The sequence below is a fragment of the Erythrolamprus reginae genome, chromosome 2 (genome assembly GCF_031021105.1).
Source record: "Erythrolamprus reginae isolate rEryReg1 chromosome 2, rEryReg1.hap1, whole genome shotgun sequence".
Lineage (NCBI taxonomy): Eukaryota > Metazoa > Chordata > Lepidosauria > Squamata > Dipsadidae > Erythrolamprus > Erythrolamprus reginae.
In genome coordinates, this window is record NC_091951.1 from 97514997 (window position 1) to 97533071 (window position 18075).

The window sequence follows — 18075 nt, forward strand, 5'->3', positions numbered from 1 at the left end:
GATTTATACGATCTGAAGAGAAACCAGAGTATGGTTGTATAAATTATTGGCATCATCTAATTAATCCCTGAGGGAAAGCAGAATGTTTTTTAAAGTTTTTTTGAAAGTACAAATAATAATTATTAAAAATCAAAGAGTACACATTTTATGCCAAATTGTTCAAGACAAAATAGTTAAGAAAAATCTTCATAATATGAACTAAAAGGAAAATGAAGTATTGAGCAATTTTTAGTTCTTGAAGAAAAAAGAAAGCTTCTAGAACAGGAAAAGGCCGATAGGGGTTTGGCAGAAGATTCAAATGGTAACTGTAAGTTGTTTGAGCAGTCACATCTGAATAGAGGTATGAACTCTTATAACTGAACTCAGCTAAAAATAAAATATCAGGCCTGTTGTTTGGTGATAGTTAACATCATAGCCCAGGCACTACTCTAAAATAGTACATGTCTTCTCTATGTCTTAATACAGCTGCAGATAGTACAGAACAGATAGAGCTTCAATTTAATAGTTGATATACAATTTTCTCAAAGGTGATAAAATAATTATAACAACTACAATAACATCAACAGAGTTGGGAGGGACCTTGGAGGTCGTCTAGTCCAACCCCTGCTTAGGCAGGAAGCCCTACACTACTTCAGACAGATGGTTATCCAACATCTTCTTTAAAACTTCCAGTGTTGGAGCATTCACAACTTTTGGAGGCAAGCTGTTCTGGAGGTGATTGGGCAAGCCATGATTTCAGAAAACTTGTTGAATTACTAGACCAGCTGTTTCCGAAGTGGTGAGGGAATGAATGAACCATTTTAGACAAATGTCAGGTACTACTAAAATGGCATCTAGGTTCTTAGATGGGCAGTTATTTGATCCCTCAAAAAAGGAGGGATATATTTGATTAGCAGTAATGCATTCCTGTTTTCTAGTGGGAACAAGTTCTTAGTTCTTTCATTTGAAAAAAAAAATTGAAATAAGGGAAAATAGTAGTAAGTCAAGAGGATCGGAAGGAAGATGATCTGTTCATAATAGGTTCTGTCTAATTTATGTAGGAATATATCTTAATAAAGAGCAACATAGCACCTCTCTGTATGACTATTTGTTGAAATGTTCCTGCAGTTAAAAAATTTTTTTTCTGACTTTCAGTTGGAATCTGTTTTATATGAGTTAAAAATATATGTGTTCTTCCACCAGGAATGGGAGTAAACAGCTCTTGATCTTCTCTCTCTTCTTTGCAGATATGAAGTTTGTAAACCAACTGAAGAAACTGCTGAATGGGTCACACTCTCAGTTTACTTTAGAGAAAAGAAAGCAAGACAATCCAGTGCTACTCCAGGGACAGTTCTTTACGGCCAGCCGCTGCTCATAGCTGTACCAAAACACAAGCTTACAGTAGAGTATTTGTATAATGTTATATTGGAGCGAATTGGGTGAGTATAGGTCCCTTTCTGGCATACTATTCATATGGTTATAAACATTCATTGAAATATTCTGCATTACAAATAGTCCTCAGTTATGACAGTGCACTTAACAAAATTACAATGGATTTGAAAAATGACCCATCCTCAAAGTTATGACTGCTTCACCATCCCCATAGTCACATGATCACATTTCAGTTGCTGGTCAACTGGCTTACATTTATGATCGGTTGCAGTATCCCGCGGTCACATCATGTTTGATAGAACTTTCTGCCATTTTCTGGCAAAAAACCCCCACCCATTGGTTAAGCTGAATTTGAATTTATGACCATGTGATTCATAAAAACAATTGTAGAATCAGGGCATATGCTGACTTGACTTTTGACTGCAACGAATGATAGAAGTAGAATTATTTCTATACTGCACGCTGCCTATTTGATAGTTAAAAGTGAAAAAGTTCTTTCTTTTAAAAAAATAACACACCAATAGAATTCATTCATTTCTTGATGCCGCTTAGCTACTTTTGGATTAATATAGCTTCCCAATTTTCTAAACAGGAATTTAAAAGTGTTTTTATTTCAATTTTAATATGAACTATTGTAAAGTTATAATATATATCTGTTGTTACATTGTGTTTTACTGTGCTATACTATTGCTTGCAGTTCTAACCTTGTCCATAAGACTTCCATTCCTCCTTTAAAGCAATATTAACTGAGGAATATTTAATATTAATGTATTTAAATGCCAGTGGTCAGAATGAGTAATAAATAGTTATTGCTATCATATTTGCAACTAATTATTTTTGCTTATTGGTTTGCCTTATTTCCCAATAATGGACCAACTTGTTTTTCAGACGCTATGTAAAAATTAATTTAAAAGAAGAATATTCTGGCATGGGTCTGGACAGTGACAATTGCAATGGCTTCACCAATACATCTGAAGGTAAATTTTCCAAATGTAGACTAAAATCTAAATATATGTGGACATGTTTTTCTTTTTTGTAAATCGCAGACTTAAGTCTGGCTGACCTTTAAAATACTTGAAACTACATCAAATTTGGTCCAAACAATTTCCAAACAATTACTTTCTTTGTAATTTTGAATCAGTTGCTTCTCAGTTTTAAATCTGAAATACAGTTGGAAGCACTCTTTGCAATATATTTATTCTAGGTAATGTTGAAGAGATGGAGCATCAGGATTGTGAAGAAAACAAACAGAAAATACTAGATGCAGATGCTCCTCAGTCTGAAGAGAGGAATGAGCAGGTGGAAGGGAAGCAGCCCCAGAAAAAGCAGCTTTTCAGTTTCAGTTTTGTGAATTCTTACGGGACATCAGAAGTAAACTGCCTTACCACAGAAGGGAAGATCCTCAAACTGAGTTGTACGTATCTTTTTAAAACGTCACTGTAGGCACTTTTCATTTGTGGTAACTTTATGAGCTGCTATTGATTTTTTTTTTCCAGCCTATGCAACTGTTGCTATTGATTGGGATTCTGACACCCGGAAGCTGCTTTTTGATGAAGAAGAAGCTCAGGTGATTAATGTTTTGTCTCCCTTTTAAAGGGCAGAACTAGTTGGACTTCTTAAACCCTGTTATAATAATCTAGGCAAGATGATGATGTGCTAATCTGATATTTTTCTTAAAAGGCTCTGTAAATAAATATGACCATAAATTATTGCTTTGCACAATAGATAGACTTATTGACAATGGCTTTGTGCATCTGATCATAATTTTTTATTGAATACTATATGCTTAGTTAATATTTCCCCCCCAAAAATATTTATTTTGCCATTGTGATTGCTCCTTTTTTAAAGCAGGCATTAAAAGCTTCTGTCTTACCACAATCAGCAGGGTAATTTTCTTGCAATCCTCAATTATCATACGAGTTTCATTAGTGTTTTTATTTTTCCTTCTCTGACCAGATAACCTATTTTTATATGCCTTTTTTATTCCCATAAATGTTGTTGTGCTGATAGAAGATTGGAATCTTACAATGCAAATGCCTCTTCATGGTTACTAATCAAGCTTATTTTAAATGAGAAATGAAGATTTTAATATAGATAGTCCTCAACTTATGATTATTTATCAATTCCAAGATATGATGGCCTTGAGAAAGGTGTCTTACAATCTGCTCTTGAAGTTTGTTTATTTATTAAATTTATATACCATCCATCTCACTCTACCAAATGACTAGGCTAACAAGGTTAATCACCCCCGTGGTCACATAATCACAATCCAGGTATTGGCAACCAGCTCACATTTATGATGGTTTCAGTTTCTTGCCATCATCTGATTGTGACCTGTGACCTTTCCAGCCATCTTTTGAATAAACAAATCTGCCTTCTCTAGTATTTTTTGCCTGACTATGCTAATCCACTTAACAACTGTAGTAAAAATAGTTGTAAAACTAGATTTGGCCATGTGAATTCTTCCTTTATGACCACACCACTTACAATGGGAATTCCATTCCCAATCGTGATATAAGTTGATGAGCAACAGTAATTGGTTCCAGGGAAAAGGTGGCTAAGTCACACGGCCAATAAGACGCAGTCATTAGGGGAACCGTGTGACTAAGAAATACTGCCAAGATTGCTGGTGGCTGCCATCTCGTTTAAATAAATTTCTTTCATGTAATAAGTCCAGTGTTATTTTCTGGCATGCTTTATTGTCAGGAACAGAAATTCAAGTTTAAGTGTGTGCACTGGATTTTTCCTTACTACCAGTTATATTAGTGAATGGTTGCTATGTAAGGCAGTTGCTAAATGAAAACTATGCATTTACATCCCATGGGTGCAGTAGCTTTGTATGTGTGAAGTGGAGAAAAGCCAGCACAAGCTAAAGGGGGAAGGACAGAAAGCAAGCTTGTGACCCTAATGTGTATCTCTGACTTTTTTTTTTTTTAGAAATGTCTGTTTTTCTCCATTTTAATATACGTTTGTGTTTTTAGGCATTTGAAAAACACAACAGTATGTTTCAGTCACAAAAAAAGAAAACTTCTGTAGCCCTTAGAGAATGCATAGAACTTTTTACAACTATGGAGACACTTGGGGAACATGATCCCTGGTATGTTTTTGCTACTGACTCTTCTTTGGACCGCATTTCATAGCTTGTGCTTGAATATTATCTTTGCATGTTGCTGTTGCATATTTACATACCATTCTTCCTTACAAATGGAGCTTCCTAGTTGAGAAAGCAGACAACCAAGATCACATGTGACCACTCTTCATTGTTTAATAGATGTGTGAAAGTAACCATGTCTAGATACCTGTAAGAGTTGCTATGTTGGCACTGCAAAAATAAGACCGCTGATTATGTATATTGAGATTATCTTTCATTAGTGCTGCAGGACATTAGGGTTCCCTCAGCCACCTATTATTCCATCTGATAAAGAGGTGTGATCCCTATTCCCCTTCTGCTTTTTGGTAGAATTAGCAAACCTATTTTCTTACATAAATCCCTGCCATTACTATCTACTTTATAGATCAAGAATCTCAAGCCTTTTTAAAACTTTTGTCATTTCAAGAACATGTCAGAGTCATTCTCAAATGGCTTATGTTGATGTACCAGGAAGTGAACTGGAGGAGTTGCTACCTACTCTTTTTAACTTCTCAAAATCCTATTTTTAAACTTTTTTTCTGGGCAGAATAGCATATTTTCAAGCAAGATATGGCACCACAGCTGTGCATTTGTGATATTATATTTGAGACATATTACAAACATGTATTAAGAGGCCCTTGTTCTAGACAGCTTCACAGTGCAAAACAGTGCAATCTCCACTGATAATTAACATAACTTTTAATGCAATATAAAAGCATTTTTCATATTTTTTTAAAAAAGTTTAGTAAAACCATGATAAAATGAGTAACAAAGTACAGACAATATAAGATTAATTATTGAAAACAAGGCCAATGTATCATGTTGCTTTTGAGAATAAAGTCCTTATTACATTTTTCTGCTAAATGTAGATTCTGATTCTATTTCTAGTTTAAATGGGATTTGAGGGTATTTGGGGAACTAGTGAGAGGACAAGCACAAATCAGAATGAAGATTAATTAGTATTAATTTTCCCCTTAAAATTATTTTTGAAAATAGTGGTGTATCATATGTATTTCTTTTCCTTTGCTCAAAGTATTCTGCATTCTCACAGCAGTACAGGACCCTTTATCCACAGATTATTCTTTGTGTAATATTCATTGAAATGATTAGGCAACCATGCAACATACAAGATCCTGGATTTTTGTGTATCCAGTCAGTCCTAAGCAATCCATAGGATTTCTTCCTGTAAGGTATTGAGCAGGGGTGTCAAACCTAGGCCATCATATGATGTATTGCGACTTACACACACAAATCCTTTGCTAAACTGGGAGTGGCTAGCGCATGACGCATCAGGCCGTGGATCACAAGTTTGACATCCCTGGTATAGAGAAAAAACAGACTAGAGACTAAAATCTGGTCCGAAAAGATTTATCTGGTTTACTTGAGATTGCTATATCTTTCCAGAACTATTGAATTTTAAGTCCCATTCAGCAATTATTAATTCCCTTCCAATAAAGTGAATTAGTATCTGCAACAAACACTTTTATTTTCATTTTAATTTCAATTTGATTTGTTTCAGGTATTGTCCTAATTGCAAGAAACATCAGCAAGCCACTAAGAAATTTGATCTTTGGTCATTGCCACGGATTTTGGTAGTTCATTTAAAACGCTTTTCATACAATCGATATTGGAGGGATAAACTTGACACAGTAGTTGACTTCCCGATCAGGTAAAATTTTAATCAATGTTAGTATATCGATTAATACATGGTCCAAGTAACATTGTCACTATTTAAATAATTACAGTACCCTGCTGTTGATGTTTTGATTTCAGCATCTTGAATGCCTTCACTTTTCTTGCTTTGTTCCTCTACTCTGGGATTTTGCATAGCTCTACTTTCTGTTTCCTTTAAACTACTTTGGTTTGGATTTTGAGATTTGTGATAATTTTGTTTTATACTACTCTGAGGTTGGCAACTCACACTAGTCCAAGTTTAGGTGCCTGAATCGCATGATTAGTGTCCAGATATTATTGTAGTAAGCATCTTTAACTTGAGCACAACTTGGGTATATTTTAGAACCAAATCTAAATTTATATTTTATTTGGCAAATGTTACTTTGCTCTAGTTATATTATTATCTGATAATTGAGTAATTACCTTTGGAATATAATTTAACAAATGTTTTTTTTCAAGTATGCTCACAGTAAGTTAAATGAAAAATTAAATATTTCTCTTGGTCAATGTAATTGGAAGCAAAAATTGATTTTTCCTCTGTATCAGGTTATTTATATACATTTTTTAAAAAAACTTGATAACACACATAGTCATGTCTGTGGTCACATTATGATTTGATGTAATGTTGAGGACTGTAACTCAAACGTGCCCTTGTTAGTATATGTTCCCTATTTATATTTTTGTGAGAAATTATTTTAGAAAGATTATATTAAGTATAAGAGCATTTAGTTATTTAGATTTAGATGTATAAATTGCCCTGAGTCTGTCAGGAGAGGACTAAATATAAATATAGGGAACATATACTGACAAGGGCACGTTTGAGTTACAGTCCTCAACATTACATTAAATCATAATGTGACTACAGATGTGACTGTATGTTCTAAAGTTTTTTTAAAAAATATGTATAATTAACCTGATGCAGAGGAAAAATCAATTCTCACTGCAATTTCTTTGAATTGTGGTGAGAATTTGCTTCCTCTCAACCTTCACCTTAATTGGAAGAATTATATTTGCACACAATGTCTGTATGTCTTTTGTCTGTAGCTATTTGTAAAAATGCAGCACAAATTCTTAGTATAAATATCTCTTTCCCAGCCCTGTTAAAAAAATTTCCAGTGACTGCTTCAGAGAACCTGTCATTGTTGTACATTATTATTATTATTATTATTATTATTATTATTATTATTATTGTTTTATTTATTATTAGATTTGTATGCCACCCCTCTCCGAGGACTCAGAGCAGCATGTGTTTTGTAACAAAAAAAAACCCCATTTGCAGAAATTAACATAAAATGATGAAATATTTAAATATTTCTTCAATGAGGCAGTAGTGTTTATATAAAAGTATAACAGAATTATTTAGGAATATTGTTGTAATCAGCAATATTGTGACTCTTGCTGGTAATAGCAGTTGAATAGCAGGGTGAATAATTGTAAAACTGGTTTTTGAAATACCATAGATTGTAAGATATGTGGTTTTTTTGCTACAATGTTGATCTTTGTGACTTCTTTATAGGGATTTGAACATGTCTGAATTTGTTTGTGATCCAGCAGCAATCCCATATATATATGACTTAATTGCTGTTTCCAATCACTATGGAGGCTTGGGTGTAGGGCACTGTGAGTAACTATTTATTTATTTATTTATCATTCATTCATTCATTCACTCACTCACTCACTCACTCACTCACTCACTCACTCACTCACTCATTCAGCCACTCAACTCCCTAAGGACTCTGGGTGGTTTACAGCAAAAAACATTTAAAAAGAACAATTTAAAATATTTTTCTCTTGCATTTGTTTATCTATCAGATACTGCATATGCTAAGAATAAAATCAATGGAAAATGGTACTACTTTGATGATAGCAATGTATCTCCAGCTTCTGAAGAACAAATAGTGGTAAGTATTTCAAATAAATCAAACTTTTTTCTGGTAACATCTGGAATTTAACAAATGCAGCTATTAAATCAGAGTAGCAAGTTAAAATGGCACTACAAATTGTTTGCTACAGAAAAACCCAATAGGAACAGTGGGTTAGCTACAAATCCTCACACTACCCTCTCAAGCTGTGCACTGATTAAGTGATAAGATGCATGAGTCCACTATTTTCTTGATTGTGACATGCCCTTTCTTGCTTATTCAGGTGGTCAGGGGATCTTTAATCGGCTGGATCTGGGAATTTTCAGCATTTCTTTGGGGGTACTGATGCTAATAAGTCTACATAGCTGTTTAGTCAACTACTATGCAATCTCCAATACTGATCTTCCTTTTGGGGAGAAGATTGTTAAGAAACTGTTGAGTCCACTAAGGAGAACCCTAGAGGAAATAGATTGTCTAGATCAGGGATAGGCAAAGTTGGCTCTTCTATGACAAGTTGGCTCTTCTATGTGGACTTCAACTCCCAGAATTCCTGAGACAATCATGATAGCTCAGGAATTCTGGGAGTTGAAGTCCACATGTCATAGAAGAGTCAACTTTGCTTACCCCTGGCCTAGACCTTTTTTTCCTGTGAATTCAGAAAGACTGAATTGTCTAGTAATAGGATGGAAATGTCATTTGTTGTTCCATTAAATTACCTTTATTGTGACTTGGATTTGAAGAGTATACTTATCTGACCTCTCAGCAGCATTCAGCAGTCAGAACAATCAACAATTACAGCTTTAAACTCCCTGCATAATTTGGGAGATGAAAGCAGAGTGTTATAGTGAGTCGATGATTATTTAGTCCGTGATAGCAGAAGGCTGTTATGGTTTGGCTGAGGTTGAACCCTACGAAGGAAGGTTATTGTTTGTTCGGAAGGGCGCACTGTCAGCTGTAGTAACTCGTTAGGATGGCACTCACCTTGAAGGAGGAGGCTTGCAAAAAATAGATCTTCCTGAGTGGAAGCAGTGGGATCAAACTCAATCTTAGCAAGATTATCAACAAGACCTTGATCCTTCCGATTCTAAGGACCTTGGTCCGAGGCGGAGAAGGGTGGGGAGCCTCATTTCATTAGAGGAGGCTTAATAATAATAATAATAATAATAATAATAATAATAATAATAATAATAATAATAATAATAATTTATTAGATTTGTACGCCGCCCCTCTCCGAAGACTCAGGGCTGCTCACAACAATAATAATAACAATGTTACAATAGAAACAAATCTAATATTAATATTAATAAGGCTTCCAAAAAAGATGTCAAGACTTCTATCTAGGTATGTGAATATTTCAGAGATCTTGAGTTCTGGGGCTTTATAGGCTAGCTTGATTACAAATTTCTGTTAGTATTGCTTTTTTAAAAAAATATTTTTAAATCACTTTCTTCTAGACAAAGGCAGCGTATGTACTGTTTTACCAACGCAGAGATGTCAAGCTCAAGGGGAGCCATTCTTTTTGCCCAAGCATGGAACCAGAACCTGAAGAACGTGACGGCATGGATACTAACTGAATTTGTGTGGTGAATCTCCAATATGAAAATATATCTGAGGACTTGTTTTGAACCCCTGTAAAGGCTACTTGACAACCCAGAGCCCTCAGCACTGAAAAATAAATAGAGGAAGCAATAAGATGGCAAACTTGGGCATACTCTTTAACCTAAGAGTTTTAAATCAAATTCTATCTTAACTGTTCAATAAAATGTTGTCTAAATCTGACTTTGTATCATGAAGATTGTGTGGGATTAAAGCTGCTATATGACTGGAGCGATGCATGTTAAGAAAAAGATGGCTGTGTTGATTTGCAACTTCAAATTGGGTTTCAGTATGTGTTTAGTTTCATGCGTATTGAAAAATGTACAGTCTGGGAGATACCTGAGTGATGCAGAAGTGCAACATATGGACAACAGCTTCAGTCTTGATTAGCACATGTTACCACAACATTGTGTCAATCCATTTTGGACATGTCATGATCAGATTTTTTTTCTTTTCTTTTTTGGGGGAAAGTATTTCTCCTGGCCCAAAATCTCCCAACCAAAAATTACCTATAAAGTATTTCAAAAATAGGTTCCATGTTTTCATGCTCAATGCTAGTAAAGCAATCCTGTAGAAGTAATATACAGATAATATCTCTTTCCTGTAGTAATTAAACCCCCCCCCACTATTATTCATATTCACTTGATAGCAATGCTTTATGTTCATTTCACACCTTTTCTCCACATGTATGCAATGTTTTATCAGCACCATATAAAGGTCTCAATCCCTTTCTCGTATGAAGGCCACACAAAATATCAAATTACATTTGATATGTTTCATTTTCTTTCTTGACATTTTATTCTTATTTATTTCGGTAATTCCCTTCTGTTAGCCATTTCCACATAAACTAAAAGTTACCAAAGAAAAATAGTCTTGCTGTTCTCTTTTTCACATTCTTTACACTAAGCCCTAATGTACTTTGGTAGTAGCTTAACTATATAAACTAAGAGAGTTTTCAATAATCCTCTGGAATGTCACATTGTATTGAAGAGATTTGTTATTAATGGCAATGGCTTTGAATTCATATTAATACCTCATGAAATTATTTCCTTTTGTTGACAGTATGTTCCAATAATTCACTCTGAGTATAATTTCTTTCGCAAATAAATTTTACATACTTTTCTTTGCAGTTCCACAGGCTATAGTCATCAGTGATCCAACATTATTTTAGTAGAATTTATTAGATGTGAACAAGTATTCTCTGGAGATTTTAGCAGAGGAACAATAATTGTCAGTTTGTTCTGTTCACATTCAATCTCCCAATAATTACTATATAGGTTTGCAGATGATTCTTCTAAAGCACCGAAATGATTATTTAGTTGAGTTGCTTGTGCTTTCAGATCTTTAAACTGGTTTGAGGTTTTATTTCAACTGCATATTTTTTCTTGCACATATGGGGCAGAGAAAGGGGGCTGGGATTATTTAAATGCTAATGTCAAATTACATTTATGGTTTTGCTTTTTTCTGTTTTTCTGAGTTATAATTTCTTTTAAGTGTAACATTTGGAGAGATAATGAAATAAATATTTAAATGCAAAAGTCCCCAATTTATAATTAAATATAACCTTATATATTTCTGTTGCATACCGAAGTAAAAATCTTCACTGTTTTTAAATATGATCAGAGTGAGTACATTGAAGTAAGTTTCTTTTAAATGCTGTACAAATGGTATTAGGAATCTTGATTTGCCTCTGAGCAGGCTGAATCCTAGCTGGTGTGTACATATTGTAAAGTATCAAGATCAATTTTAGACTAGCACTGGATTGTTTTACTGTGTAAAGAAATAATAAAATAAAGAGGAACAGATTGCACAAAGTATGTACTCTTCGGTATTTCTGTGTGGAGAATGAGGGTTTCTAGTATATCCTAGGAGCTGACTCGTTACCTGATTGAATACAAACAATACCAAAGGTACAGCAACCTTTTTTCTTTAACTTGGAATATAGTGGTAGCCTAGGTGCTGTGTGTATATATTCATTCCCCAGTAATTTCTAAAGCTAGAATTGTAAATTCATACACTGTTTCTTGGCCTTTGATTTTCATGCTCTATTTCTTGTAAATTAATCTTACTAAGAATTTGGATTGACTTAAATCTACTTGTCTCACTTCCTAGGAAGATTTGTCAATCCTTTACAGTTTTAAGACCGTCATCTAATTGAGACCATTTATGGAGAAAACAGGACTAATATAAAACTGTCTGAAATAGGTTTACAATGTTGGGTTAGAAGCAGTAATTTGTGAAGCACTGGGAAAAACAATAAAGACTATTTCTTTTTAATATTCATCCAGATCAGTCCTGATTAGGTTTATCAGATTGAAATAAGAAAATAATTCCTTTATTAACTTAATATTAATTTATTAATAATAAATTGTCATTTGAAAGCAGTAAGTCCCATCTTGGAGGAAAGTTCTAGTAGAAACAAAGGTTCCGTGACAGTTGAAACCTTCCACGGGGAGAGGAGAGGCACCAAGCTCTTAGCTGGGGAGCTTTCAATTCAGCCTATGACTTTCTTGCTAAACAAAAGGATTTGCGCGATTGCTCTTTTATCTTGTATTTTCCTTGCAATTGGGAAGCCTTGATAAACAGGTCTGATGTATCCCAAACTTGGATTACAAGGGGCACTGGCTTATAAAGCCCTTAATGTAGATTAGGCATCCCTCACATTTTGATGATATTGTCATAAGCAGGTTGCTTAGATATTTGTATCTTGTGAACATATTATGGGATTTCTAGAGAAAGCAAAACTTCAGGAAAGTTTATATATAAATTTAGTAAAAAAAAAAGTATTTGGGACATAACATTGACGCAACACAATATTAAGATAAATTGCAGATGAGCACTTTAAAAAAATAGTTAAAATATTCACAAAGTTTAGATACACCACTAAGTCTTACAGCAATTATGATCAATCAAAGTTGCTGAGCGGGTTTATGATTCTTTTTGCCTTTCTCCATTACCTATAATTTGATAGGTAATGATTGCGTCAGGCTGTTTCAATGGGTATAGTGACTGGGAGAAGATATGAAGCCATGATTTCTTGGTCAAAGTTTATATCGTGAATTTGCTTCCAGAAGTATTTTAGGGAGACCTAGAGAAAACTAAAATTTATCTGTGTGTTTATGCTATACTCAAAAGTAGATCTGTTGTAAAGATCTGTTGAAAGCCATTGCTTAGTGTGAGTTGTAAATCCTCCCAATTTTATATTTAGAGATGAATGGCCAATCAAAGGAGTACTGGTCTTCAAGCTTTAGAAGGGAGCTGGCCTAGGAATATTAAACATTAGGTCCAATTACAACTTTCTATAAGCAATCAGACTTCTGGACAATTAGCCATTTTTCTCTTTCAGGTGAAATGTCTGAAAAGTTAAGTAGATGCCGTAAGGAGCTCACAGCAGCTATTGATCGCGCAATGGAAGATCTCTCCATTCCTGTCCTTCCTTCCCAAGATACCATCAGCAACCAGGACACTGATTTGCCAGTACTGCAACTTTCTACACCTCCTAATGTAGATATCTTTAATTCTAAGGGAGAGGTAATATCTCCTCCTGTGTATTGCCCCCAGCCATCATCAGCAGTCTCTCCTGAAAAAGAGAATCTCCTCCTTAGGTCAAATCTCTTTCCAGTGACGGTAACCTCGACTATTACATGTACCAAACGGGAACCATTGATGAGCAAGGAAAATACATGGTTGCACGCCCCAATCTTCATGGCTGAGAAGCAGTATTTTATTAGCCTACAAGAGAGTGAAAGATGGAAGAAAGTAAGGTATGCTTTGCCGTCACAGGCTTGATTTGTGATATGAGCAGCATCTAAATTTGTTTTGATGACTGGCTGCTGCTAATGAAGAACAAGGGTAGATGCTAGAACTGACTCTGGGCATTTTGGTGCCCAAGATCAAATGGTAAAAACAAAACACAGCAGAGCAAATAATGGCATATGTCAACCATAACCTAATTTGCTGGTCAAAATTTGCTATCACTCAGCTCATAAACTCTGGAATATATTACCAAGAAAAAATGAGTAAACGCCATGTTGGTTTCCCACCAGCAGGCAAATCCCAATATATCCCAAATCCCAATCGATCGATATTTTATTCAATGCAAACTGAAACTTTACATTTTATTCAATGTAAAATGATGAATTTGTATCAGTTTCCGGATGAAATCTCGATCACTAAAGTGCAAGCTTTGCAAGGCATCTTTAAGAGGACAAGTTGAGCTAAAAACTTAGAGTGGTAAAAATGTCCAGTACTTTGAATCAATGTTCCTTTTTCTGTGAAATGTGTATACCCAGAGCATACAAGATGGAATTGATCAAACCCATCATACAGTTTTTTGGTAGCCTGAAGGCCCCTCAATAAATGGCATAATAATTACATAACTTTTAAAAATCATTACGTATTTCATTGGTTATCAGTTCCCTTCATCATGATCATTACCTAAAGAACAAGCCACATGTTTAAAAAAGCAATAGAGCAGGTACTCGTTATGGTAAGGGAATAGAGGTAAAAGTTGTCTGGTTTGTATTTTAATAGAGATCAACAATTCCCAATAATAAAATTCTAATTAAGAAGCCTTTCTTTCCCCCCCAAAAAAGCTTTTATTTTTATAATGATGCAGTTCTTAGAAATTGTATATAAAATATGTTATGGTAAAACTAAGAAGGTATCGAAAAGGCAGTTTGGAAAAGTGCTCGGAGAGACATCTTTATACCTTACTAGATACAAATTAAATGGGCTTATGCATTGATGTATAAAAATAGTTATACTAAATGAATTTGGATAGCATAACTGAAAATTGAGACATCTCTATTACAGTACTTAATACTGGGCTAAATTTCATTTTAGTTTGTGAAATTAGTTGGCTTGTTTTTAAATGTTTCTCTTATAATGGGAAATGTCCTGGTCTAAGTGTTCAGTTAAGGTGTTTTTATGCTGTTCAGCAAAATTGATGAACGATCCATGAAGTCAGAAACAAACATAATTTCCTGTGATGTTCCTCCAGAGAATCCAAAGGATCATGAAGATATGTCTGCTGGTAAGCAATATTTCCTCTGTTCCATAGCTCTTCTTTTTAAATTGGTTCTATGAAGGGAATAGACACTGCATGCTTAAAGCCGCAAAAAGAATATGCGTACCAGGTTTAAATTTATCCATTTATATTGTTTTAATATGGATGTCAAGCACAAAATGAATGCAAGATAAGGATTTTTTTTTTAAAGCCATGCTGTAAAAAATAGCCATAGCTAATTTTGCATTAGCTTGAAACGCACAACCTTAAAAGTGAGAAGGTAGAAATATGTGATGGGAAGGCCTCCTCTTTTAGAACTTGTTTCCGTAAATGTATGTTAGATTTTTGCTCTAGTTCATTAACTTTTCACAAACTTGCAAGCCCCCTAAATATATCCCACACATATTTGAAATAGCAAGCACTATTGCAATAGATGTTAGTAGAGTTATTGTAATCCTTAAGAAGAAAATGAATACTGTTCTGGGTCCTATTCTTTTTAATATGTTTGTGAGTGACACAGGGGAAGGTTTGGTAGGGAAAGTTTGCCTATTTGCCAATGACTCTAAAGTGTGCAATAGGGTTGATATTCCTGGAGGGGTCTGTAATATGGTAAATGATTTAGCTTTACTAGATAAATGGTCAAAGCAATGGAAACTGCAGTTTAATGTTTCCAAATGTAAAATAATGCACTTGGGGAAAAGGAATCCTCAATCTGAGTATTGTATTGGCAGTTCTGTGTTAGCAAATACTTCAAAAGAAAAGGATTTAGGGGTAATGATTTCTGACAGTCTCAAAATGGGTGAACAGTGCAGTCAGGCGCTAGGGAAAGCAAGTAGGATGCTTGGCTGCATAGCTAGAGGTATAACAAGCAGGAAGAGGGAGATTATGATCCCGCTATATAGAATGCTGGTGAGACCACATTTGGAATACTGTGTTCAGTTCTGGAGACCTCACCTACAAAAAGATATTGACAAAATTGAACGGGTCCAAAGACGGGCTACAAGAATGGTGGAAGGTCTTAAGCATAAAACGTATCAGGAAAGACTTAATGAACTCAATCTGTATAGTCTGGAGGACAGAAGGAAAAGGGGGGACATGATCGAAACATTTAAATATATTAAAGGGTTAAATAAGGTTCAGGAGGGAAGTGTTTTTAATAGGAAAGTGAACACAAGAACAAGGGGACACAATCTGAAGTTAGTTGGGGGAAAGATCAAAAGCAACATGAGAAAATATTATTTTACTGAAAGAGTAGTAGATCCTTGGAACAAACTTCCAGCAGACGTGGTAGATAAATCCACAGTAACTGAATTTAAACATGCCTGGGATAAACATATATCCATCCTAAGATAAAATACAGAAAATAGTATAAGGGCAGACTAGATGGACCATGAGGTCTTTTTCTGCCGTCAGACTTCTATGTTTCTAATACCAAATGCAAATAAATATTAAATACCCCAAAAAATGAATACACTTAATAACTGGAGCAATGGCTTTGTAACTGCTGGCTTGATTACATTCTTACATTTGGACAATTGGAATTCAATTTGAAACTCTTTAGTTTATTTGGAATGAGTAAAGAAAACGTCACTCTGATATTTTGAAGGAAATGCAGCAAATTACCAGTCTTTTATGCAGGTTTTTTTTTCTTTCTCTAGATGAATCCTCCGCTGTCCATCTGGGTGAGAGGAACACTTTCAGAAAGGTCCTAGAACACAGCCCTGAAGATGAAGCTATCATTGAAACCTTGTTGGATATGGAAGAGGAATACAGATTAAACAGCTCCACCTTGCACCAACTCCACTAGGCAGGTGGTGGAAAGTGTGAGCTATTCTTAAGATTTGTTAGTAACATTTTTAAACCATGCAAGCAATCGTGACCAGATGCACTATTAAAGTAAGCAACTTACAATATTGGCATGGAATTTCTTTTCTCTGTAGGATAGAAACATAGAAGACTGACGGCAGAAAAAGACCTCATGGTCCATCTAGTCTGCCCTTATATAGTATTTTATCTTACAATGGATATATGTTTATCCCAGGCATGTTTAAATTCAGTTACTGTGGATTTACCAACCACGTCTGCTGGAAGTTTGTTCCAAGGATCTACTACTCTTTCAGTGAAATAATATTTTCTCACGTTGCTTTTGATCTTTCCCCCAACTAACTTCAGATTGTGCCCCCTTGTTCTTGTGTTCACTTTCCTATTAAAAACACTTCCCTCCTGGACCTTATTTAATCCTTTAACATATTTAAATGTTTCGATCATGGACAGTAGGTCAATCAAATGCTACTGCTTTCGCTTTGCCCTTCAGGGTAAGTTTCCATTGCAAGGAAGAGACTGCCTATAAGCCCTCTTGTGATATAATGATTTAAGTCACTATTATTTGCAATTTTTTGCCAAGCAGCAGATGCACATGTCTTTAAACCAGAAAAAACAGATTCGAATCATGGGATAAATTTCTCGGAAGGAAACACAGAACAGATAAACATTAATTTTAAAAAACTGTCTGGTGGTGGAATGAAATAATCTTTCTTATATCTAAAGATTCATGAATGGTAGGACCTTGTGCATCTAGAGTTGATGGTTTACTCCATGGTTTTCTCTGGGGAAGCAAGCCACACGTCTGCTTTCATGTCAGACAGGAAAGAAAGGAGGAAAAAAATGTGCAGTTCATCGTGATCATAAAGGTAGAGTTTAAAAGAACACCCCCCCCCCCAACTGTTTAAACTTTTTATTTGGAATGAAATTAAAGATTTGGTGGATGTTTGCTTTCACGTGTTATAGCCTTTTTAGGGGTAAAATTCACCGTTGAAGATCATTATTGACCATCAAAGAAAACTGTAGGCATCAGGATGCTTTCTATCAGATGATAAAAAGTATTAATAATGGACTTAATCTATTTTGTTTTTGCCAAAAATAGGCCATGCGTTAAGGGCATAAATATTTTCAGCAATTTAAGTAAGGTCCACTTTTGTAAGGAGCATATACAAATACCAGCATAATTTAAGTGTGAACATTGTTACCTTACAATATGTCAACAAGGGAACCAGTGAATGTTCTACATATAATTCTAGTGTTATACATCCAGAATGGGAAATGGCTATTTTTTACTTAATTTTCTATGGGGTGGCATAGAGGATTCTGTATACAATGCATATAGCTTGGTTTCTAGCTCGATCGTTGGCAACTGTTGCAATTGACTTCTTGTGACTCATCTCTCTACATACAAAGCAAATATAGGTAAGTCCTCAATTTATGACTGATCATTTAACAATCGTTCCACGTTCCAGCAGGACGCCCCACAAAGATATTTACAACTCCTTTCTGTTCTGGTTTCTGGTAGAAATTTAGCAATTACAAATAACTCTTATTAAATGCATTATTTCATGAATAAAGAAACTCCATTTATTTCTCTGCTCTCCTGTAATTCA

General features: G+C 34.8%; 2 protein-coding genes across 4 annotated transcripts in view; both read left to right on the forward strand.

Annotated features, from left to right (window-relative positions):
- The window catches only part of USP4 (ubiquitin specific peptidase 4), a 44701-nt gene extending 33254 nt beyond the window's left edge, over positions 1-11447 (forward strand). For all 3 annotated transcript variants that reach the window (XR_011557987.1, XM_070738786.1, XM_070738787.1), the window contains 9 exons: positions 1227-1418; positions 2260-2348; positions 2576-2785; positions 2868-2938; positions 4353-4468; positions 6021-6170; positions 7692-7795; positions 7988-8076; positions 9492-11447. Coding sequence is in view for 2 of the 3 variants with exons in the window: in XM_070738786.1 (XP_070594887.1) it covers positions 1227-1418; positions 2260-2348; positions 2576-2785; positions 2868-2938; positions 4353-4468; positions 6021-6170; positions 7692-7795; positions 7988-8076; positions 9492-9611 (1141 nt within the window). In the remaining variant the exon portion in view is untranslated. The remainder of the gene's footprint in view (positions 1-1226; positions 1419-2259; positions 2349-2575; positions 2786-2867; positions 2939-4352; positions 4469-6020; positions 6171-7691; positions 7796-7987; positions 8077-9491) is intronic.
- A 1400-nt stretch (positions 11448-12847) lies between these two features.
- Positions 12848-16449, forward strand: C2H3orf62 (chromosome 2 C3orf62 homolog). Its single transcript, XM_070735812.1, is given in 4 exon segments — positions 12848-12910; positions 12913-13397; positions 14574-14668; positions 16300-16449. Coding segments are annotated over 4 exon segments (792 nt in total). The 3' UTR covers position 16449.
- Positions 16450-18075: the final 1626 nt, after the last annotated feature.